The 26044-nt window shown below is 39.5% G+C and overlaps 1 protein-coding gene across 4 annotated transcripts in view; it reads right to left on the minus strand.

Annotated features, from left to right (window-relative positions):
* Positions 1–7674: 7674 nt before the first annotated feature.
* The window catches only part of LOC111583083 (protein FAM13A), an 82942-nt gene continuing 64572 nt past the window's right edge, over positions 7675–26044 (minus strand). Inside the window, exons 15-26 of one of the 4 annotated variants that reach the window (XM_035958046.2) lie at positions 22210–22363; positions 19901–19966; positions 17163–17376; positions 16932–17073; positions 16239–16320; positions 15604–15809; positions 15310–15393; positions 13499–13594; positions 11647–11730; positions 9868–10064; positions 8936–9037; positions 7675–8846 (exon numbers count right to left, since the gene is read on the minus strand). In XM_035958046.2, the coding sequence (XP_035813939.2) occupies positions 8723–8846; positions 8936–9037; positions 9868–10064; positions 11647–11730; positions 13499–13594; positions 15310–15393; positions 15604–15809; positions 16239–16320; positions 16932–17073; positions 17163–17376; positions 19901–19966; positions 22210–22363 (1551 nt within the window). In that variant the 3' untranslated portion in view covers positions 7675–8722. The remainder of the gene's footprint in view (positions 8847–8935; positions 9038–9867; positions 10065–11646; positions 11731–13498; positions 13595–15309; positions 15394–15603; positions 15810–16238; positions 16321–16931; positions 17074–17162; positions 17377–19900; positions 19967–22209; positions 22364–26044) is intronic. The other 3 variants (XM_023292013.3, XM_035958047.2, XM_023292014.3) reach the window with 3 other exon arrangements.

Genomic DNA, 26044 nt, shown 5'->3' on the forward strand with positions numbered 1-26044 from the left:
GTGTCCTGTTGTACGATGTTTTCCCAACAGATGGCGCTACCTTCATGAATGGAGCATCAACAAGTGACATCTACAACACAACAGAAATGTCTGGGAAGCCAGTGGCCACCACTTTGAGCACCTCTTGTAATTGTAGAGGCCAAGATAACTTTTATTAATCTCCTGATGTCTGAATAAATTTGGTATTGAAATATTTATGCAAGTTTTTCTTTTCCTGATGTGTGTAAACATTATTTTGGCTGACTCTGTATAATGGGTTTCTGACAGGTCACCAGGCAACATCTTTTTATAATAATGACAAACATACCTGCATTCTACAGGAGTGATTTTCCTCATGTGCAGGTAAAGATGTGTGAGGAGCTTAGAGATGACAGGAGCAGGAGTCATCCTCACTAATTCAGCTTCCACCTAGAAACAGAAAGACCACAAACAAACACACTGATAGACTCTCAAATGTTCAACCTCACAGCCTCAAAATATCTGTTTAGGAAGTGTTGTTTCTAAATTCTGCTGAAAGCATTGACAGACATTCTCTTACAAGGTTGTATAAAAAGCAGCCTGTCCTCTGAGCTACTGAGAAATTTTCCTGAACAAAGTTTCTACATGTAAATCAGCTCAACAAAAACTAAAGCCTCAGTCAGAGATAACAGGTATCGCATATTATAAAGAACTTTCTTTGTTAACTCAGACTTTCTGTTTCAACCTCACATAAAAAGGGGAGTTTAACTCATCAGGTGACTGAAAATGAATGGCTTGTGCAGTTCTAGATCCAAAAGTAGGACGTTTCAACTCATGTTTTACTACAAATACATACAGTAATAAATAAATACAATGGCTGGTTGTTAGTTTATTCACTATTAATGTCATTTTATATACTGGATTGAACTTGAGCAGTGGAAGAGAGAAGGAATTTAATGAAATTATGGAGATTCAGAGAGGTAATGTTGCGCAATGTTAAGTTAAGCGTGGTTTAATTCAAACCAGCTGAATGTTAAACTTCAGTGCAGCTCAACGGGTTTCAGTTAACCTTAAAGTAAAATAACTTTTTTAAAAGCTAAAATACACAGCAGAGAAATACAGGTTGAGAAGGTCATTCTAATAATGAGGTCAGTTGCGGCAGCAACTAACACAGGTGTTCAGCGGTAAGTTAGCCACCTGTGTTTATTAGCCCACTAGCTAACTTAGCCGCTTAGCTAGCTAACGCGTCCGGACCAACTGCTCAAACACGACAAAACACAACTCTTCACAAGTCGCTGACTTAACGTACAACAAAACAATGCTACTGGTTAGAAGTATGTATCTTCTTACCGTGTTTTACTCCAAAAACAAGATCAACAGCAGCCAGAGATGCTACCAGACGTGCTGACCATAGATATACATAGACAGATACGCTAGCGCGCTGTCTTCTATATTATCTGTGGTCTGACCAATCACTGCTCTCTGGCTCCGCCCTCTGAGAATCTTGTTGTCGTTTGGCTCCACACTTGAGTTAGGTAAAGTTGGCAAGCTATTCACAGATTCGGACTTCCGCCATCAATAACTCATGAGATATACGTTGTCATAACATAAACAATGCCTCTTTCCCATCGTTGTAAGCTAGACAATGCGCTACAAGGCCAGTTTTATCAAAAATCGCTGTCTTTCAAGCTGCAGAAATTACATTGACGTCTATGCACAGCTGGCTGTGCAACGAGTGAACAGGGACCGTCTGCAAATAGCAAAACCGCTGCAACAGCGAAGAGAGACACTACACAAATATTCAATTACTTTTATACACTGTAGTGTCACCAAATTTACTGCAGCCATCAGTTGTCTCCTGCTGGTCATACTACAACTCTTGGTTTGACACTAAATACAAAATCTGAATTTTAAGGAATTTTTATTATTTTATTAGTCATAAAATTCAATAACTTCACTCTTGTTTACTGTAGTATCACCAAAATCACTGGAGCCTTCAATTGTCTCCTGCTGGTCATACTACAACTCTTGGTTTGATACTAAATACAAAATCTGAATTTTAAGGAATTTTCATTTTTTTAGTATTGTTTTATTAATAATAAAACTCAATAACTTCACTCTTATGTACTGTAGTGTCACCAAAATTATTGGAGCCATCAGATGGCTCCTGATTGTCATACTACAACTCTTGGTTTGACATTTAAAAAAAAAAATCTGAATTTTAATGAATTTTTATTATTTTATTAGTCATAAAATTCAATAACTTCACTCTTGTTTACTGTAGTGTCACCAAAATCACTGGAGCCATCAGTTGTCTCCTGTTGATCATACTACAACACTTGGTTTGACATTAAATTAAAAAAAAACAATTTTAAGGAATTTTTAGTAATCAAATTCAATAACTTCACTCATACATTGTATTGTCACCAAAATCACTGGAGCCATCAGTTGGTTCCTGATTGTCATACTACAACCCTTGGTTTGATATTAAAAAAAAAAACAACAGAATTTTAAGGAATTTTTGTAGTAAATAAAATTCAATCACTTTACTCTTAAACACTGCAGAAAAAATAAACTCCATCCAATCATCAAAAGGTCCTACTGATCATACCTTCACGTTTTTTCTTCCAAGTATTGTCCATACAGTCCTTAACTTGGAAAATATTATTAGCTGTTTAACATTATGGTTTAAATGAATCAGTTAACGCTGCAGCCTTGTAAGAAGGAATCTTATTGTCTTTCTTCCCAATCGTCAGTACTTGAGGAGACAGTCTAAACAGTTTAGTTTGGTATATTACTGTTATCTGATCCTGTATTTGATGAGGATTCCAAGTTCCATTACTATTCAGTATCATGTATTTGGACAAACAGGTGCACTGTGGATCTAAAAATATAGCACCACATACATCAAGAGAAGAGCCATCAAAGCTGATTTACTCACAATCCTTAAACTTCACACACAAGCTGCACACTAAATAGTGTGCACAACTTCACATGGCAATAAACAACCCAAATAAAATAAAATTCAGTTACTTTTGGTTATTAATGTTCCACCATCTACCAAAAAAATGGATGAGCACTTTTATCTTACAACAAAAAATATTTGAGATATATAACAACAATTTCATTACTAATAAAAAAAATCCTTAAAATCATGAAAAATAGTTAAATATCAAACCAAGAGTTGCAGTATGATCAACAGGAGCCAACTGATAGTTAGACAGAGTGTAATCTTTCTGCAGTTCATAAGAGGGAAGTTATTGAATTTTATCACTAATAAAATAATAAGAAAATAAAAAAAAACTTAAAATTCAGATTTTTAATTTATTACCAAACCAAGAGTTGTAGTATGACCAGCAGGAGACAGCTGATGGCTCCAGTGATTTTTGGTGACACTACAGTATATAAGAGTGAAGTTACTGAATTTTATGACTTAATAAAATAATAATAAAATAATAAAAATTCCTTAAAATTCAGATTTTGTATTTAGTATCAAACCAAGAGTTGTAGTATGACCAGCAGGAGACAATTGATGGCTGCAGTAAATTTGGTGACACTACAGTGTATAAAAGTAATTGAATATTTGTGTAGTGTCTCTCTTCGCTGTTGCAGCGGTTTTGCTATTTGCAGACGGTCCCTGTTCACTCGTTGCACAGCCAGCTGCTCATAGACATCAATGTTATTTCTGCAGCTTGAAAGACAGCGACTTCTGATAAAACTGGCCTTGTAGCACATTGTCTAGCTTACAACGATGGGAAAGAGGCATTGTTTATGTTTTTACAACGTATATCCCATGAGTTATTGATGCCGGAAGTTCGAATCTGTGAATACCTTGCCAACTTTACCTAACTTACATATTTTAATACCTGATAGCAATAAACTGCAGCCATTACAGGGTCGTTCACAGGACTGATACACGATAGCTAGCGAACTAGCATTAGCTTACCCTCATATGTCATTTAGTTCGTATCGTCTTGTCTTTGGCTTGATACTGCTGCATCGCCTCCCAAACTCTCCTGTGTGTCTCCTCAGTGTTTCGACTCGCCGCTCTCAGCTTTCTCCGACTCTTCTATTACTTTGAATCTGACAGAAAGCCACAGACCGAGCAGCAGGTGAACCATCACCTCCATGTACATTGTTGTGTTGCGTTTGTGTCGCACACAAATGGCGGTAAGCGACTTTCGGTCCGCCGTGCTATGACGACTCCACCCACGATGAGGTGGTACTCAATGTAATGGAAAAACAACTAAACCGAGACGAGCCGAGTCCAGTACAGTAGTGGCGAGCCGTGCCGCGCCGAGTAGGTGCTAAAGGAAACGCTAAAGGAAATGTTGTCTTGCACCGCGCTGTATCAACATTTGGGGTAGAGGACCGAGTCTTTAGCGGTTGCCAATAAAGTTTGTTTAATCCAAACCAACGTAGAGGTGAATAGCGCCACCCAGTGTATCGGAATGTGTTCACAAGCTCTGCGTCAATCCATTACCTGGAATCGATTTGCCTTGACTTGATGTGCAGGGTAACCAATCAGGTGTTAGGATCCGCCCACCGACTTTGACGGGCGAGGTTGACAGATAAAATAAATTCATGATCCACTGCAACACAAGGACCATGAAATAATTAAATAGTGAAATAATATGTTTTTTTTTTTACCTAAAAGGAATTGCTATTTTAATGAATTAATGACATATTTAATAACACATTTATGTATTTAATTCCAATTTTACTTAATTAATGACATATTTAATTCCAATTTTAATTAGTGACATATTTAATTAATTATTTAATGGTGTATTTATTTATTTAATTTTGGCACATTTAGTCCTCCATGTATTTCAAGTTTTAAAAAAAGTTTGCAGGATGTGTCATGTTGCTTTTCTCTCCACTTAGGAAAAGTAAATTTGCTTGTTTTGCAGACAGCTGCAAAAATTAGATTTAAATGTGTACTGAGCTAAATAGCCGTTATAAGTGGAAGCCTCTGTTTTGCTTAATAATTTTAGTTTCCTGGCGTTTTTTTGTTAGTTTGTTTGTTTTTTTTTGATGAATGTGACAGAGTTCCATATTAAGTTTAAGGGATCTTTGCCTACCACACCTAATATACTCTTTCTTTGTCATTTCATTGTAGGTGCTTCCTTGGTATCAACCCTGAGAAGGGAACAAAGGCCAGTCAGGAGAAGGTGATGTTCAAGAGGTCAGGAAGCTGCTCCAGATAAAGACATCTACTGTAAATCCTCATGTAACCTCCTTTATAAAAAGACTCATGGACTCTGAGTGGGACTTCATGTAAACCCACAGCACCTCTCCACACAGAACCTCACTTTCACAAAGGAAAAGCCCAGTCTGCAACCAGATGTTCAGGTTGTCATTTTAAGGTAACAAGTCTCAGTATTGTCTTCGGTTCAGTATAAAATACTTCAGTCCATGTGTCTCAGTTTTGAAGTTCCAGGTTTGTTCCATGATGTGGTATTTATTGAACATGATCATGAGTTATGAAAGACTGATTCTGAAGGCAGAGTACCTGAAATGTGATGTGCAATTTTTAAACAGATTGTTGACATGTTAAACATCATTAATTTTTTTGTAGATTTTATTTTGCAAGACTTGAAATTTGTTAGCTGCTGAATGTGTTCAATGCAGTATTAAATAATTTAAATGATATATAGATATCTTTCGTTACAGTTCAGGAAAAATGGAAATCCAAACTCAGTGTACCTGAACTAGAACATGCACAATGAGAACCTGTTCACCATGAGGAAATGATTGTATGTTACTAAAATTTAATGGGTTAAATAAGTCAGTTTTTGAAATATGTTTGATACAGAGTTGCCTTTAATAAAAGCTGAATGTTGAAAAGTCATCTCTTGTCTGAGCCATTTCTATGCTATGCTATTTCCCGGGGCTTTCATTTTGAGATGTGACATTTTTAAATCATTAGTTTTCAGCAATGTTATCACTTCATATCATCTCATTCTCTGATATCAGTTTTACAGTAATAAACTGTTTATGAAGATTATAGTACAAACAGTAAAATAACAGTATAATGGCACCAACATACTGACAGTAATATACTGTAAGCATAAACTCTAAACATCATAATACTGTAATTTTTTTTAAAGTAATAAACTGTTGTTGTAGGATACAGTAGGTTTACTGTAGAATAACAGTGCTCTGCTGGCAACTTTTGCTGCCAGCTCTTTACTGTGAATTTACAGGGAAATTTCTTAGAGTGTAGTTCCTCCATCCACACTGCCCTGTCTGCGCTACAGATCAGCTTGGTTCTTTTTTTTTTTTTTTTTTTTACTTAAAATGTACAACTCTATGAAAACTAGTCATTAACTTTTATTTTAGAAGTACTAAATTAAAATTTTAATTGAAGCACATTCAGGCGTGAGATAATTACTTAATTTTTAAAAATGTAAATAAACTCTAAAGCCAGGAAATGAAGATTTAGTGTACAAATTAAGGGATCATGGTTTTTAAGTTTGTGTTTCTTTTCCTCTTAAAAACTCCTGAAGCCTTGCAAACAATTTGTCTATTAAATGTTGCATAAAAAAGGCAATCAAAAATGGTTTAATTTAATCAATATTATTGGGTTTATTCATGGATTTTTATACTAAGAATTAAGGAATTTGGTGTCATATTAGAGCTCTTCTCTCATAATCAGAGTTACTTTAAACAAGGAGTGTCAAACTCATTTTAGTTCAGGGACCACATTCAGCTCAATTTCAGGGTCGGACCAGTAAAATCAGAGCATGATGACCTATAAATAACCACAACCCCAAATGTTTCCTTTTAGTTTTAGTGCAAAAATGTGAACATTTGAGGAATTATCTTTTAACAGAACATTATGAAACAACCTGAAATTTCTTAATAAAAATAAATTCCGTTTTAACAATATTATCCCTCAGTTTATCATTTATACATTACAACTTACAGATCACAGAGATCTACAAAGGCATAAAACATTTAGTCATCTGGAACTGAATGATATAGTATTTTACTTTATGATCAAAATGACACAAGTCAGACAAACAAAACAAAAAGGCAAAATATTACAAAATGAGACAAACGACACAAAAGAGACAAAAGTTACAAAGCAACAAAAAATGGACAAACGTGACAAAAAATTACACAAATGAGACAAAAAATAACAAAAGCGAAAAACAAAATGACAAAAAACGTAGACAACACCAGCAAGACAATAAAAGACAAAATGACAAAAACGAGAAACAGAACAACAAATAAAGGAAACACAAAATGACATAATTAGGACTAAAAACACAAGTGAGAGGAAAAGGAAACACAAAACAACAAAAACATGAGACAAACATCAAAAGTCAGATAAAAAAAGACAAAAATAAGACCCAAAACGACAAAAGAACAATGAACAATCTAGTATTTTACTTTATGATCAAAGCAACTTGTCATGGTCTAGGAATTATTCAAAATTTATAGTTTTGCAAATTGACAATCTGCAGTTAATGTCTTCTCTGTAATTTTTACACTTTACAAAGTCGTCCCACGGGCCGGATTGGACCCTCTGGAGGGCTGCTTTTGGCCCACGGGCCTCATGTTTGACACCCGTGAATGATTTGTCCGGCTAGTGTTATCTTTGTTTATGTTGATTTTTGGGTGGTTTCTACGCTGTTATCAAAACACGTCCCTAAAAATAACGTTAAAATATTCACATTCGGAAAGAAAAACCACGGAGCCAAGAAATGTCAGTAAAAATATGATTTCATTCATGTTATATACAAAATACAATTTATGTACTAAAATGTACACACTCAAAATTCCTTAAGCCTGGCCAGTGTTTACATTCAGTAAAAACAAAACTCAAACTGATAATCATCCATTTTGGAGAAAGAGAGGAAGAAGTACGCTCACAGAAATGTAAACAAACATCCATATTTACAACAGAACAGATGAGGAGGAAACACCGCGGCTTTTAGCGACCATTCCTGCCCCGCTAATGGCCTTGTCAGTGTTACACACATACCAGTGATTCAACGACGAGAATAGCTTATTAGACGTGAAGTAAATGTGGGGAAAAGCAGAAAATATACAGTCGAATGCTGAACATGGTACCAGTGGTCACAAAAGGAAGCCGTTTTACTGGACGAGATGAACATTTGAGCCTTTTTGGTTCGCTGTTTGCTGTCTTTGGGTTGTAGTGAACGAGAGGAAAAACACTTCTTTTCGTGAGCAAGTGTTTGATTGGACTTCTAGAGAAGCAACACGAGATCATTTCAAACTACTCATTAAGTGAATACTGATACAAATAGTAACGTCTCCCTTACAAAAATACACAAACATCTTAATCACAAAGTCCTTCTTCAAAAATAGCATTATATCTATTATTTTAATTACCAAGGTTTGTGGTTTTTTTTTAAGACTTCTACAGTTAAGCTCGAGGAAAAATAACATTTCTGTTAAAAACTCTCAACAGGATAGAAATAAATTATCAGCGATACAAGAGTGATTGGGGTTATTTGTGCGTGTTGCTTTAAGGTGAGGTCCGGTGGGGAAAAAAACCCGAAGATTTCAGGTGAAGCAGGTGACTTGGTGTCGCTTAAATCAGTCGCGGGTCGCCGGTTCTCCGCGGGCGTCGGAGGAAAACCCCGCTGTGCTCGACGGAACGGATTAACAGGCTTACAGGTGGGCTGTTTCCAGAGCAGCGACAATGAGAAGCCGATGTTTTTTTAAATTCCCCAGCAGAGTGAGATGTGTTCGACTGGAGACCGAGTCCTCTTAGAGTCCTTTATTCTCAGATGAACTTAGTGGAGTCTCTTTTGCTGATGAGGACTTCCAGCAGCCGCAGCTTGGCTTTAATGTGCTTGTATTCGTTGTACTCCACTGCCAGCGGGGAGCGGTCCTCCTTCTGGACGTTTCTATGGGAACAGGACAGCAAACATCAGGATCTGCGGTGGAAAAACTCTGCTCACCGTCTCTCTTGTGGCTTCTTTTTTTTTTCTCCTACCTTCCGTTTTGCCTGAAAAACTGCTCCTCGAACTCTTTCAGGTTCTTGCGGATCCTCTTTTTGTCCTCCCTCGTCTCCTGGAGCTGCTCCAGAAGTTCCCGCCTGTGAAGGAAACAGGAGGAGATCTTTAAAATTTTAAGATCTCACACTGCAGCTATTTTATAGTTTAACTGAAGCAGCAAGGGAGTGAAAACCCTGAATTATAAGTGATTTCATCAAATTGTGTTTAAAGTATTAAACCCTCTGAACCCCAAGTGGTTTCTGGGTATTTTTTTTACTCAACCAAGGAACATGGTAGAGTTATGTGACGATTGGCATACGTTTGTCCATCTGTCTGTTCGCAACATTACTCTAAAACGGACAAACGGATTTGGATGAAATTTTCAGAGAAGGTCAGAAATGGCACAAGGACCAAGTGATTAGATTTTGGCAGTGATGCAGCTTATAGTCTGGATCCACGGATTTGTTGTAGATTTCTGTATCACTGCCAGATAGCGGCACAGCGTCACTGTAACTATGACAACAAGTGAACGCTACATCAGCTGCCTGCTGATGATCACATGATTGTTATTCTACTACAAATTCACCGCCGTGGACTTATCAGGACTTATCCATCGGAAATAATACAAGGAACAATTGATTAAATTATGGGGGTGTTTCTGAGTCTCATCATTTCCTGCCGCCTCATACATATTTAGGTCACGCGATTCGGTATCCGTACATAACGTACACATGCATAACACACACCTGTGCTCAGTACAAGGTCATTTTGTTTGTGGGTACATCTATATTAAATGGACACATTCTATGCTGCTGTGATTTGTGTCTGATAAATGTCGACTAAATTAAATGCAGTGACGTAGAATCATAAAGTAGCAAAAAATATTTTCAAACGACCTTAGTTACTTTAACAACAGTCCTGTCTGTCTTACGTGGTGGCCGAGTGCAGGTTGGACAGCCTCATGTCCGTCGTGTTCTTGGAGGGCGAGAGTTCATCCACGGGTGAGATGAAACCGTCCACTTCCTCCTCCATGTGGTCCAGGAAGCCGAGCACGCTGAGGTCGGGTCGGACGGTCACGGTGAACTGAGTCTTCGAGTCTCCGTCGTCCTCCGAGCCGTCTTCCTCCTCCTGGGAAGAGATTACGGAGAGGTCAGAGGGTTAAAAGGCGGCGCTGTGTGCCGGGCGGCCGGGCTGAGACGCTGCCGTGCATTAGGGTCGTGCGGTGTTAGTGGACAGCTGTTATAAATCATCAGGGTAGAGCAGCAGAATGCACCTCGATGCTCCTCGTTTGTGATTCCAGTCGTTACTCATTAGACGGAGTTAATGTGAGTCCGAGCCAGCTTCAAATCATCAACGTGAAAGAAACCTCAAAGATCCTTCCGACTGACCAGACTTTTCTTTTCACTAACTGATGTTATTGCACCATCTAAAACAGGGGTGTCAAACATGCGGCCCTCCAGAGGACTTAACTATAAATTGTACATTTGTAAAACTATAAATTTAAAATCATTTCTAGACCATGACGTTATTTTGATCATAAAGTAAAATACTAGATTGTTCATTGTTCGTTTGTCATTTTGTGTCTCACTTTTGTAATATTTAGTCTTGTTTTTGTTGTTTTTTGTCTTTTTTGTCTGACTTTTGTTGTTTGTCATGTTTTTTGTGTTTCTAGTTTTTGTCATTTTGTTTCTTGCTTTTGTCATTTGTTGCCTCGTTTGTGTCATTTGTGTAATTTTTTGTCTCGTTTTTGTCATATGTCCATTTTTTTGTCGCGTTGTAACTTTTTGTCTAATTTTTTGTCTGTTTTTTGTTTTGTTTCGTGTCGGTCAAATTTTTTGTCGTTTTCTTTCTTGTTTTTGTCATTTTGTGTCTAATTTTTGTAATATTTAGTCTTGTTTTGTTGTTTTTTGTCTTTTTTGTCTGACTTTTGTTGTCTGTCATGTTTTTTGCGTTTTGTTTCTAGTTTTTCTCCTTTTGTTTCTTGCTTTTGTCATTTGTTGTCTCGCTTGTGCCATTTGTGTAATTTTTTGTCTCGTTTTTGTCATATGTCCATTTTTTTGTCGCGTTGTAACTTTTTGTCTAATTTTTTTTGTCGCTTTTTTGTTTTGTTTCATGTCGGTCAAATTTTTTGTCGTTTTGTTTCTTGTTTTTGTCATTTTGTGTCTCATTTTTCTAATATTTAAAAAAGTAAAAAGTAAAATACTATGTCATTCAGTTTCAGATACCTGTGACTAAATGTTTTGTGCCTTTGTAGAAACACTGTAGTCTGTCAGTTGTAATGTGTAAATGATAAACTGAGGCATTACGTTAATAACTTATTTTTCTTAAGTAATTTCAGGTTGTTCATGATGTTTTGTAAGAAGATAATTCCTTAAATGTGAACTTTTTTGCACTAAAACAGAGGAAAATTTTGGAGTAATCATTATTTATAGGTTATGATGCTGTGATTTTACCGATCACTTGAGATCAAAGTGGACTGAATGTGAACTAAGATGAGTTAGACACCCCTGCTCTAAAACACGTCTGCATCACACTGGCGGAGCGACTCAAACATCAGCAGCTACTGATTCCACATCTGTGCAGACAGGCAGCCGTCCAATCAACAGGCAGCAATCGGGTTCATTAGAGGGTAAATGGTAGTAAATAAGGGGGGAGGTGGGGTTGGAGGGACGGTGCGCGGATTATGGAAGCGGCAGCAGCAGCTCTTCACCTTGATGTCATCGAAGAAAAGTGCGGTTTCACCCTCGATAATGGGCTGAAGGAGGGGACCTCTGCGCTTGCTGGAGGGAGAGCCCTGTGGTGACGGTCAAGAAGGAGGAGTTAACCACGCTCAGACCACACCTCGGATTGTGGTGACATTTTTTGGTTTTTAGTTGGAGCTAAAGAGGAGGAGTTCTTCATTTTTGTTCTTTTTCTTTCCAGCTGAACGTCACCTTTATCCACACATAAATAATTCCCACATTTTCTCAGAGGAGTGTGTGCAAAACAGAACAGAAACATTAGAACAATCAAAAAAATAATAATGATAAAAATAGGCAATATTTACCAAAGACTGTGCATAGTTTTGTTCATTTACATCTAGCATTTTTGGGCTAGTTTGTGCTCATTTGAGTTCAAAGTTTTCAGGCAGAACACTGCATCATAAATTAGTATTAAGAGCAGTAATAAAAATCTGATAATGTATGTCATTTTGTAGATCTTTTCAATTTGGATTTTGGGATTCAGACATGGTGACAACAAAAGAAATGAAACTAAACTGCGATTATTTATGTTCATACAGTTAATGCAGCAGAGTGTGAACTAGTTTCCTGTTGCATTTTGTCATTAAACTGTTTTATTTTCCTCTTTAAATGGTCTTACTATCATCTGTAAAGCTCTCTGAATTGCTCTAAGCTTTGTCAAAGTTGCTATGATGATTGATTGCATTTCATTGTAGGACTTTCTCTAATCTTTGCGAAATATTTAATATTTTTACCTGCTTTACCTCGTGTTTATTAAAATAAAAAACTAGGAAAGCACTCACATCAAAATGTGTCCACAATGACATAAATCTAGTCAACAGTTACCCAAAAATAGTCTAAAATGACGAGAACTTTCTAAAATTCCTAAAGATTTGTTTAATTTGTGTCTAAAATGAGGTGGAATCCATCCAAGATAACTCAGGTTTAACCAAAATGAGTCCAAAATGACAGAAAAATGGCAAAATTGACAAAAATTTGTCAAAATGAGTCTAAAATGACAAAAATCCTTTCAAAAGTGTTTTTCTAAATGTCCCAAATGACTAAAACTGATCCAAAATTCCTAAAATGTGTCAAAAATTAGATTGAATCTGTCCAAAATGACTTGTGTTTATCCCAAATTAGTGTTATTAGGCCACATTTCACAACTTATTTGGTTTATTTTCTCACAGGAGTGTACGCAAACCAGAACAGAAACATGAAAATAAACCAAAAAAATAATAATAATTAAAAACAGGCGACATTTACCAAACATTGTGCACAGGCTTGTTCATTTAAATCTGATGTTTTTGGGCTAGTTTGTGCTGTTTGCCTCCAGGAAAGCTCCATGTACTCTGCTGTAAATAATAATCTACAGAGCCACTCAGCATGATGGGGATTAGAGGTTATGTAAAGGGAGAACTGTGTGTCCATAATGTAGATCATATCTTACATAATAAAGATGGTTTTTTTTAATATCCGAGTAGAAGAATAATTGAGGAGCTTTACATTAATCTGTGAGCGGAATTATTTTTTTACATAAATAAGTTGCATTAAAAATATTAACTGGATGTATTTTCTGCTTCCTGTCATTAATTCTTTACAGCTTGTGAGCCTCGGTCTTTTCCCGTGACCTCAGTTTGCCACCTGTGAATCCTTTACGACCGAGGATCCGGTGAGCTGCTAAATCTGGACTTAAGAGCCTGGAAAGGTGGATCACACGTCTGTGGCATGACTGCCGCCCGTTCCAGCAGCACGAGCCGGGATTAGGTGTCTGCAGACGTTTTGACAATGTGCTGATCCGCGGCGCTCGCTTGTAAAGGCAGGTTAAGATGTGATGCTTACTATGACGGGGATGGTGGAGGCTCTGCACAGGATCTGCTTCACCAGGCGGTATCTGTCGTACAGCGGTTTCATGATCTGCCTCTCGCTTTTGGTCACCTGAGGAAAGAGGGAAACACAGATCAGCGTCTTCCTGTTGTCCTGAGTGAGCCTGCAGGCTGACAGCAGTAACACTAGAAACGAGAGCGCAGTACTCCTCCAAGGCTGCTCATTCCCCCATATGGCATTGTCAGGAATACAAGTCTATGTGTCAGTTCAGTTCTCAGCAGAGTTGTTCTTTAATTCAGCAGTCAACAACCACATTTTTCTAGTAATTTCGCATCATCTTGTGTTGACTTTGCATCTTTTTCTGGTAATTTCATATATATATATTTTGGTGATTTAGCATCTTTTCTGGTGTTGATGCATTTTGTGGGTAATTTTGCTTCTTTTTGTGTTGATTTAGCATCATTTTCTGGTGATTTTGTGTTAATTTAGCATCTTTTTCTAGTAATTTTGCATAATTTTGTGATGATTTTGTATATTTTCTGGTGATTTTGTGTCATTTTCTGGTGATTTCAATCTTTTTCTTGTGATTTTGCATCATTTTGTGTTGATTTCGAACCTTTTCTGGTGATTTTACATCATCTTGTGTTGATTTAGCATCATTTTCTGGTGATTTTATGTTAATTTAGCATCTTTGTCTGGTGATTTCACTTATATTTTGGTGATATAGCATCTTTTCTGGTGCTGATGCATATTTTTTTTGCTGATTTTTGGTCTTTTTGTGATGATTTTGCATCTTTTTCTCGTGATTTTTGCATCATTTTGTGACGATTTAGAAACTTTTCTGGTTATTTTGCATCATTTTGCATTGATTTTGCATCTTTTTCTTGTAATTTTGCATCATTTTCTATTGATTCAGCATCATTTTCTGGTGATTTTATGTTAATTTAGCATCTTTTTCTGGTAATATCACATATTTTGGTGATTTACCATCTTTTCTGATGATGATGCATATTTGTTTGGGTGATTTGTGGCCTTATTATGGGAATTTTTTCTGTTTTTGGAGGGGATTTGAATTTCTGCAGTGATTTGGAATCTTTTTGTGGAGCTTATACATTTCCTTTGGTGAGTACAGAGTACTGAGCCGCAGAGAAAGAATAAAAACGTTTATTTTATTTTCCGGCGGAGTCTGCAGGGTGTTTTATTTTGAAAAATGACTAGATTGTCTTTCCATCACTTCTGTCTGTGCTTGTTTCCCACACTGGACTCAGCTGTCAGTCTAACCGCTGCCAAAATTAATAAAAAACTACCATCTCTAGAGAGCTCCTTTCAAAAGAGGGAGGGACTCGATGCTAAAACAGAAGAAAAAGTAAATACATATTCAGAAATAAAAACTATTTTTATTCATTTAGGGCACATTTTTTTTAATAAAAAAAAAATAAATAAAAAATAATTATTTGTTATGTGCACGATGACCGATCTGTAGAAAACTGAAAAAGGTTAGAGGCCGCTGCTTTAATTGTGATGGCAACAAAAGTTGGCATTTCAAATGTCCAGAAGTAAAATCACATCCATCCATTTACATTTTTTCAACAGGAACACACAGTGAAAGCTGACCCCACACACACACACACACACACACACACACACACACACACACTCTGGCTGCAGACATTAGTCACCCTTCACTGGAGATGTAGGTCACCATCAAGTGGTAGAGAAGCTATATCTTCTGTGTTTGAGCCAACATGGCTGGCAGGAGATCAGATGTACGAGGTGAAGGATTCTGTGTTCGTTTGCTCGACATACAGAGCTGCAGGAGGACTTACTGGTCGGCCGTGTATGCTCTCGTAGTAGAGAAGAGCTTTCTGCAGGGCGACTTTCTCTCCTCCGATCTGCTCCCGTGTCATATCCTGTCAGCAGGGTACGAGAAGTGAGTCAGTCACTGCGGTTTCAACATGGCCTCAGTGTTGCAACAGAGCTTATTCCTCATGTTTGGTTCTCTGCCATAACGAATTCAAACCCTGCTGAGGTCTTTAAAATTCATGCTGTTTGTGTTACATGTAACATCCATTTGCTGGAGACGTTTTATTCATTCACCCCATGAGAGCGTACAGCTTTACCTTGATGTCCTCGGGGCGGTTCACCTCCTCCCTCTTCTCCTGCAGCTTCTTCAGAATGGTCTCCAGCGTGCTCTCCACCGGCGGGTTGGGCGCCTTCTCCTGCTGAGGTTTCTTCTCCAGCTGAGAGCCGAAGCTTTTGGGCAGCGTGTTGCTGCGCTGGCGGGTCAGAGGCGGCAGGTCCTCCTCTGACTTCATCAGCTTGTGCTCTGGTGAAGAAAACGGCAACAAGAAAAAACATTCATGAGCTTTGCAGGATTTAGTTTAAATGAATAGCTTTCATTCACCATTAATAAGAGAGGAAAAACTTGCCTTTATTCTTCTATAAAACAGCTAGCTATTATGTTATCTTTAAAGTCTGATTTTTACAAGACAAAGATAAAAAAAAAACATGTTGTGATATGAAGAGGTGTAAGAGTTTAAAAACATTTTGAAGGGCCATTTAATAGTGATTAATCCCACAAATCTTAACATTGTTTGCATCAATGGTGCAAAAAAACACTGTAAAATAGTAGACCATAGGTAGCACTGTAACATGGGCATTTCCTTTCTAGTAAAATCACACATGTAAGATTGTTTCGCTAATACAAGAAGTGGTCACTGAGATGCTTTGAGTCATGCTTTCACTTCCGTTTTACCTTTTAGGTCTTTGCGAAGCTTGGCCAGTTCATTCACCCATCTCAGCACCTCTGGGTTTGCAGCTTTATCACTGTGGGAGGGCTGGATTTAAAAAAAACAAAAAAACAACAGGTGAAAGGGTGTTATTTTAATCTAAAATGACTGAACTTATCTGTATTAACTATAAATCTCAAATACACCACCGTTTAAAACTTTGGGGTCACTTAGAAATGTCCTTATTTTGAAGTAAAGTCAGCTTTTATCAATGAAGATAACATTAAATGACTCAGAAATCAAGTCTAGGCATTGTTAATGTGGTAAATCACTATTCTAGCTGGAAACAGCTGATTTTTAATGGAATATCTCCATAGAGGTACAGAGGAACATTTCCAGCAACCATCACTCCTGTGTTCTAATGCTACATTGTGTTAGCTAATGGTGTTGAAAGGCTAATTGATGATTAGAAAACTCTTGTGCAATTACATTAGCACACGAATAAAAGTGTGAGCTTTCATTGAAAACATGAAATTGTCTGGGTGACGCCAAATTTTTGACCGGTAGTGTATAATCTATTCCCTATTTCAGTCCCTTTAATGAGTCATCTCAGACCGTTCATATCCTTGCTTATGGTTTGGAAAAACATCTTTTGAGTCAGGTTTTACAGTGCAGGGAATTATTTTGAGATGAAGAAAGAAGGGGTTGTTAGTACCTACCCTGTACTTTCGCTCCTCTTCAAACCTCTCCTCAAACCTGTGGATCTTCTTCTTCAGGATGTGAATCCTCTTTGTGATCTGGGCAGAGGTCAGCTCCTCCTTCTCGTCATCACAGGAGCCGAGGGAAGAACTCCGCCTGCGACTGTAGAGATAAATGACATTGTTAGTTCTGACAGCTTCTTCCTGCCGCCTCCACCTACAGCACCATCCTCCAAAACGACGTCGGCTCACCTGACAAATGAGTGTGCGTTTGGCGGCGAGGGGGGCACTTCTGTGTCGTCCAGATACTGCTGGCACTGTCCGTAGGCGTAGAAGCGAGGCGACACCATCGGGTCGCTGTCCTCCTCCAGCAGCTGGCGGATCAGTCGACCTCCGGCGTGAGGCGACAGTCGAGCCTCCTCGCGGTCCATGCTCTCCCTCTGCAGCGAGTACGCCGGCACCGGTTCTGAGGAACACACGAGCAAACACGTCAAGATGTGACGCTCCGATTGTTCCGCACGGCTAAGACATATGAGACAACGCAAACAAAGGACGGGTTAGTCAAGGGAAATGCTGTGCATGCTGGCCAGCAGAAAACATGCAGCTCGCCTCAGCACAACAACAGCATGCGGCTCCCAGGAGGTTTGTAGCTCCAGAATAACAGGATGGGGTCACGCAGTCGGGCTGGAGTTCAAATCTGGTCGCCGAATCAGAATTCATCAAATCTATTTAGGTCAAACAGTTCAAAACAAAGCTAGAAATGACTTAGCTTTCTGGTTCTATATTATGTCAAACAGATACAGTTTCTTCAAGCCGCAAGGTAACATCTTTAAATTGCTTGTTTTGTCTTTTTGACCAACAGCCCCAAACCCACAGAAAAACAAAATTCCACACAAGTAAGAAGAAATATTTTGCGGCTTTGATTGAAAAACAACTGAGTGATCAGTTATCAGAGTGTTTAATTCTTTTTCAGTCATCTTTATTCCTTGTTGCAGCTCTAATTTGGATTTGTCTTTGCAAGCTATTTTACACTAGCTTCAGAAATGGGGGTATTTTACCAACTTGGGACTACATTCAGAACGGACAATATGCTTTTTGTTTGTTTGGTGAAGTCAAATTTACTTGTCCTGAGACCAAATCTAAAAAAACTAGGAGAAAAGAATGTTTGAAATTATTTTTTTAAAATACCAAATAAGTCTGGAGTTCCCCCTAAAATGCCATTTTTCTCTTCTCCCACCCCCCTGATGACCAAACTGAAATAAAATAGTTAAAATGAAATTTAAATCTCCTTTTTTTTTGGTATTATTTTTTTCATTGATGTCTCTTGTAATTGTGGGAATTTTTTTTATCAACATAATATTTTAAATAATTATTATTTATGTGTCCCACAACAACCCTGTTAGTATAACCTTTTTATCTGGTAGAAGAAGAAGAAAACAGTGAATCACATGAAACACTGGAATCAACATCATCAAACAGTTTTCCGAAAGACTGTGTAGAGCAAAGCTATGTCCTCTCTTCTATTTTTCATATTTTCATAACATTGTCAGCATTGATTGAATGTCTCACTCTACCTCATATTATCAGAATCAGACTCATTCTTTTGACTGTTTTCCATCAGTAAGTTTGTCCTCTTGGTCAGCAGTAACAGCTAAATATCTAGCTTCTACTGCTGAGAAAAAGCTAACATTAGCATGGATTAGCAACCCAATATGCTTTCCTGCTGGGAAATACTGTTTTTTTTTTGTTTGTTTTGTAAAGTCAAAGAGAAAGAAAATGAAAGTCAAAAAGTCTGATAGCTTGTCCACAGATCAGCACCAGTTCCCATCCTATGAGGACACTTCTCTCCCTGCTAACATCATCTTGGATCCTCACTGAGAGTCACTGGACACAATGATGCTCGCTCTAAAACCGTTGTGGAAAAAAAAACCTTCCTTTGGGGATCGACAGTCGCAGATGTTGTTCTCAAACTGTGGGTAAGACATACCCACCCTGTCTTCCTCTGCTCATCCCCTGGTTACAGCCTCCACTCTGGTAATAATTATGTCTGGTGAAAATAGCAATCGAGATACCCCTGACAGTCCCTGGGCTATTAATAAAGCCTGTCTCTCTGCGGGATAATGTCAGGCCATGACCCCCATTGAGAGGAGCAGCGATGAGTTTGTGTTTTAGTTTCCACTCTGCGTGGTGAGAGACAAACGCTGCATCTGTTCCAGCATGAGAGAAAGACTAGACAGAGGCATATCAGGTTAGGAGAATTCACTGTTCAAACGAGGAGGGAAAACTACAGACAGATGAAACTCAACAGAAATAATAGATTTCATGGAAAACAGCAACAGGTGTGAGGAATATACTGAGGAGCTGTTACACAGAGAGAATAGATGGAGGGAGTGAAAACAAGCTCTGAAGGAAACCAACCGTCAGTGTAAACATTCAAGGTGTCAGTATGCGACCGTGAAAATATGCACGCCCTGTCTAAAACTGCACTTGCATATTTTTCTTAGCCGGGGTGAGTTGAGGCATACGAGAAGCGATTTAGCTCAAATTCCAGCTCCAGAGTCCCGGGGGTCCTCCTTTACCTCTAGGTACGTGCCGTTCTCCGAGTAGCAGCTCTCTGGCGTGTTGGAGCTCGCTCGTAGCGGCGGGTTAAACTCTAAATCACACCGAACGTCTTCCTTTGAGGCCTATTATCTAGCTTAGTGCAGTGTGGCCGGCCAGAAGGCTCCATGGCATTTGAAATTAATCCTTTAAATCAACTGCTTGCTGATGGTTCGGGATTAACTAGACTAATGAAACAGAAAAAACACGCCAGTGTGCCATTTCACTAAAGGTTGTTTTGTGCACGACGCTCAGCCACAATGTTCCAGATCATTCAAGCATGTTGTCATGCAGTGGAAAAGGTCATTCAGACAGCCTTTTCTTTCTTTGCTTCACTTTGATATGTTATTTGCCAAAAAAAAGCACTGATAGTGATGTAGCACAAGACTTACCATCACAACAATTTGAATGGAAAATGCTTTTGAAATCAAGGAAAGGGTAGTTAAAGAATGTAGAATCTAGAGGGACAAGAGAAGAAGAGGGAGAGAAAAAGGAAAAGACATGATGAGGGAACAGAAAACAGAAACAGAAATAAAAGAACAGCAGCATCCTTCTTGTTCCAATAATATGGGGAAATCTAATCAACATGCAACTGAAACTTTAATTAACTCATGAGACATACGAGCTTCAGAACTGTGTCTCTTCCTGTCGAACTGTCTGCTACTGTCTGTTCACCACCGCAGGCAGGCAGACAGACAAGGACAGAGCAGCAGCAAATATCAGGTCACCATGACAAGCATTTGCACAAAGTGTACTGGAACAAAGGTCTCACGCCCCTGCCCAACGCCCTCATGCATCCTCGTGCCCGTTTGTACAGTATTATGGCTTCTGTACAGTATGCAGTAGTTTTATTAAATGATTATTCGGCTTGGCTTGTCATGCCAGAACATAAATCCCTCTTTGGCCCTCCTTGCTGAAGAATAACTGTGCCAGCTACACAGAAAGAAAGTTCAACTTTGCACAACACACATCTGCAGTTCGCGCTATGGCAAGCCTCACAGGTTGCTTTAAAGGCACCTAGAGGAGATAGTGTGGTCTGAGTGGCCTGTCACAGCCAATCATGCAGCCTCCCCATTGCGTCCTCGCTGCTATGAGCTCCGTTAGATATTCAGGACAGAATGTACAACCAGGAGGTTTGAGAACTGAGGAAATCTAACAGGATGCAGAGGGTCTAATATAAAATGTCTCATTGTCAGAGCTGGATTTAACTGCTTTCCTCCACTTCATCACAACTCAACACAAATTCCATATTAATTAAAAGCATACGCCATCAGAGAAGCACCAAGACATCCCAAATAAATCCCAAATTGCTCAGGTATAATAAATATTTCAGCACTTGACGTGACTTCTTGCGTGTGGTAAAGGCTGCACAGCAACCAAAAACTCTCACAGACTGCTGGAGTGTTTTTGTACGTGTCTAGGAAGTTTGACCACTAGAGAGCTCCACAAAACATGCCATAGCCTGCGACTGACTGCTCCAACCATGAGGCTGTTGAAACTGACAGGTTTATTGCATCGAACGGCTTATTCTTGCATCAAACAGGAAACAGTGGTGAAGGGGGTAAAGACGAACCTCTGCAGTGGAACGGCACCAACGTGAGCTGCCCTTTAACTGTATTTTAAATTAACCTGTTGGTCGTCATTCCAGTGCACAGTTCAGCCAAACGCTTTGCTTTCACTGCTCAATACAGAAACCTCCACCCACCTCCGCTGTGTTGCAACATCCTAACAAAACAATCAGGGTCTCGGTGCTACGCGATTGTAGGTTATTTCCTTTCTGCATGTACTGCAACGCTGCATAAACAAACGCGTCAATAACAAACTCAAAAGAGGGTCTGACAGCAACAGGGGGCTGGAAGAGACGTATGAATAATGCAATGCACTGGCTATTTCTGCAAACTCCCTCTCAGTAACGGCACGTGATGAGCCAGCATCAATAAAGAACCCAGACATGCTTCATTAGCCGCATTCAAATTTGATCTTGTGCACTGTTGACATCAAAAAGACAGACATCACCATCACAAATCCAGAGATGGAGCCAAGAAGCAGCTCATTAGAAAATGAAACGTGGCTGCTTAAATGGAGCACAAGCCTAAACATTTTAACCAGGATCAATAAACTCCCCAAAAGCCAAGTTCCTGCAGCCAGCTCACTGTACACTGTTATCATCCGACCTCCCCTTTCACGATCGATTCGGACTGAAAAGAACAGCTGCTGAAATTTGCACCCTGGAAACAGTTCAGCCACATAAATTGCAAAGTAAGTGACACATCCTGGCCAAAAAAACCCAAACAATTTACTCTTTAAATAAAACCACAGATGGAACCCTAAACTGAGAATCACCTTCCTTTCCTCTCATGCGGCACGAATACAAGACTGCAGTGCTGTCTTCGCTGACCAAACCAGCACGTCTCCTCCAGAGATAAGCAGCTCGCAAACTTAACAGGATCTTTAACAATTAAATTCTGCACTAGCGCCTGAAGGAGTTGCATCAGGAGGAGGAGGAGGACGAGGAGGAGGAGGAGCAGGAGAGGCAGCAGAAAGTGTGCAGCTGCTACCCAGACACCCATGTGTAGATCTGGGTGGAGGACGTGTGTGTGGTGTGTGTGTGTTTTAAATTCAGTCCACATATGATATAAAGCAAATGAAGCAAGCAATAACAGAGAGATCAGATCAACAGCAGGACGGCCTCCAGCCTCACCTCCCCAGTTGTTGTCCTGCGTCAGTGCTGTCAGGTCCAGCCGGGGGACGTCCTCGCAGCTGGTCTTCTCGCAGTCCGGGTCCGAGCCTTTCACCTCGCCGACCCTCCCCGTGTCACAAGTGACGGGCGACTCCTGGATCTTCATCCTCAACGCCTGCACGACCATGAGAGACAAGAAAAGAGCGCTCAACAACAACGATCAGCACCGTGGACACACTCTTTAAGTTGAGCCACTCGCCCCTTCGGACTGGCCCTGCCCCAGTGGAAGGGGCTGCTCCCCGCCTGCGATTGGCCGCCCCCGCCGTCCAAAACATCCGCCCATCTGTCTGGAGCTGAGTGTGAAGGGAGCAGGAGTGGCCTCGCTCCGCCTCCTCTTTCACCCACAGGAATCCCTCAGCCCTCCCTTCCTCCTCTCATTCTCCCCTCTCTCTCCTCTACAGTAGTTCTCTTTGCTTCCTCTGTTGCCTGACATGCTGTTCTGGACTTGTTTGTTTCAGGGCAGCCAGAGCAGGAGGGAGGGGGGAGTTAGAGAGGGAGGGAGGGGGGAGTTAGAGAGGGAGGGAGGGAGGGAGGGGCAAGAGGTGAGGACAAAAAAGAAAAAAAAAGCAGACAGATTGTGAGCCAGCACACGTAGGCTGACTGGGTGATTTTTTTTCTCCCCCTATCTGTCTCTCTCTGCAGACAAACATTCAGCTCAGAGCACAGAAACGACTCTTCCTGCAGTGTCTTTTATTTGCTCAGCATTTTAACCCGTCCCCTCCCCATATTTTCAACTTCCTCCAATCCCTGAATCAAAGCCGTGTCATCAGTTGTAGATAATCTGGGCAGACAACAAACTCTGCTCAGGCCAGGCATTCAGAATGTGTCCGTGGATCACTTAGCGGTAAACCCATGGGGTCCCATTTCCTCTGCCTGGGCGTGGGACCAAGCTATTTTTAGGAAAAACAGATCAAGGCACTCGGCTACTAGATCCCATAAATGCCAGAGACGCCTTACGGGAAGGGGTGCACTACAATCTGGTTACAAAAGCCCTTGTTTTGTGTTGGTTTTTTTTTTGCTTTTTTTTTTGCTAATGATACTAAGTTGTTGTTGGGCGGTTTAATAAGAGATTATGGCAGAACAGCATAATTCACTTCAGGTGTGTTCTTGTGCTGCAGTGGAGGGCACAAGGCGAAAAACAGGGAGTTATCAAATCTCCTCAGCTGTTTCATGGGAAACGACTGTGAATCACTGAGGATACGGTGTGTGTGGTACCACTGCCCACAGAGAACGTGCACACTGTGACTAGCTAAGAGTGGAAATTTCCCCTAAGTGGCTTTTACCGTCACTGTTTTCAAGAAACCCCCCCCCCCTCCACGTACAAGTACATACTGCACTCAGGCAGCATTCAGGATCGCCTTATCACAGATCCACAGACTTACACAGTACTTTAAACAACATCCAGTGGAGTGACATGTCCAGCTGTAGCAGTGTCTGGACACGGCCAGGAACAATTTACCAACATTGTGGTAACACTTCTTGCAAAGGTACACAAACGTCAAGTCAATTATAAAGGAACGAGCAGCTGTTGAAGAAGTACAGTAATCTTTTAGTCGCGTAAAACACGATAATGTTATAGTCTTACAATTAAAAAGAGAAGCTCCTAGAGCGGCCTTGTTCACAGGTCAAGCTAGATTACTGTTGCATTAATTCAAAAGTACCATTTTAACCTTCTGAACCCCAAAGACTAAAAACAGGTTTAAAAACTATGGTATCTATTTTTTTAATTCAAAATTACATACACTACCTGTCAAAAGTTTGGGGTCATCCAGACAATTTCATGTCTTCCATGAAAACTCACACTTTTATTCATGTGCTAACATAATTGCACAAGGGTTTTCTAATCATCAATTAGCCTTTCAACACCATTAGCTAACACAATGTAGCATTAGAACATAGGAGTGATGGTTGGTGGAAATGTTCCTCTCTACCCCTGTGAAGATATTCCATTAAAAATCAGCCACTAGAATAGTTATTTACCACATTAACAATGTCTAGACTGCATTTCTGATTCATTTAGTGTTATCTTCATTGAAACAAACTGCTTTTCTTTCAAAAATAAGGACATTTGTGACCCCAGATTTTGAATTGTGCTGTATAAACAGAAAGAATTACTTGGATGACCAACTTTAAAAAACAAAAGAGTTTTGAAAAAAGAATACTAACCACAATTTATTTTGTCCTTGCATCATGAGGCAAATGTGCACTGAGTCATGTAGACTCTAAACAGAATGTATATGTTCACATGATTTTATCCAATAGGCCACATTACTGATGCATTAATTCAAAAGTACCATTTTAACCCTCTGAACCCCAAAACCTGAAAACAGGTTTAAAAACTATGTTATCTTTTTTTACTCTGCCAAGGAACGTGGCGGAGTTATGTGACGATAGGCGCTGGTTTGTCTGTCTGTTAGCAACATTGCTCAAAAACGGACAAATGCTGCATTTCTACAAAAATATGCTGCGTTTCTAACGCCATATGGGGGAATGGCGCTGTCTGAGTGTTTTTCTTGTATTAAAATTAGTTTGATGATTTGAAACACTTAATTGTGACAAATATGCAAAAAAATAAAAGGTAAGGGCAATACTTTTGAAATGATACAACGACTGAGCAGCCTTGACGGAGTACTGCGCTCTCTGGATGCTTTTCTAGTTTTATCTGTAACAGTCCTTTTTAAAAAGGAGATATTTTAACTTGTCAAAGTAGGAAGAGCACAGGTGTTACTAATATTAACAACTTTGTTCTGTTACCGAGGTAAAAAGAAAAGCACTCAGAGAGCGCAGTACTCCTCCAAGGCTGCTCATTCCCTCATATGGCATTGTCAGAAATGCTGCATTTTTTAAATTTGTTATTAATGATCAGAAATCACTGCAACACAGAATGTGGCCATTTAATATAGGTGTACCCACAAACAAAATGACCTTGCACTGAGTACAGGCGTGTGTTATGCATGTCTACGTTATGTACGGATACCAAATCACATGACCTAAATTTGTGGCAGGTGGTGGGAATTGATGGGACTCAGAAACACCCCCACAATTTAATTAGTTGTTCCTTGTATGATTTCTGACAGATAAGCCCTGATACGTCCACAGCGGTCGATTTGTAATAGAATCACAATCATGTGATCATCAGCAGGCAGCTGACGTAGTGTTCCCTTGTTGTCATAGTTACAGTGACGCCGTGCTGCTATCTCGCAGTGATACAGAAATCTTTAACAAATCCATGGATCCAGACTATAAGCCGTATCACTGCCAAAATCTAACCAGTTGGTCCTTGTGCCATTTCTAACCTTCCCTGAAAATTTCATCAAAATACGTTAGTCGGATTTTGAGTAATGTTGCTAACAGACAGAGAGACAAACAGACGCTGATCGTCACACACTATAATTACTCCGCTGCATTCCTTGGCAGAGTAATTATAGTCAACTAAAAACTACATGAAAAAGCAACAAGGAGTGAATAAACATAAACATAAAAAACTAGACTTTAGAAAAAAGTAACCACGATGTATGTTGTAACTGAAAATCTCAATAAAATTATATACACTGGAAATGTCAAACCTGTGACCATAACAGGCATCACGAGGCAGATGTGCATTGAGTCATGTAGACTCTACATGACTGTGAGTCACCTGCCTTCACAGTGTTTGTATTGTAACACCTAATCTGGACCTCTGGCCCCTGACAAATACATCAGATAGTACCATGAAAATAAGTCAAAGTCAGAGTGAAACTAAAACTAAGTATATTTAAAATATATTTTTTTAAAAAACTAAAAGCAAACACACCCT

The sequence above is a fragment of the Amphiprion ocellaris genome, chromosome 4 (assembly GCF_022539595.1).
Source record: "Amphiprion ocellaris isolate individual 3 ecotype Okinawa chromosome 4, ASM2253959v1, whole genome shotgun sequence".
Taxonomy (NCBI): domain Eukaryota; kingdom Metazoa; phylum Chordata; class Actinopteri; family Pomacentridae; genus Amphiprion; species Amphiprion ocellaris.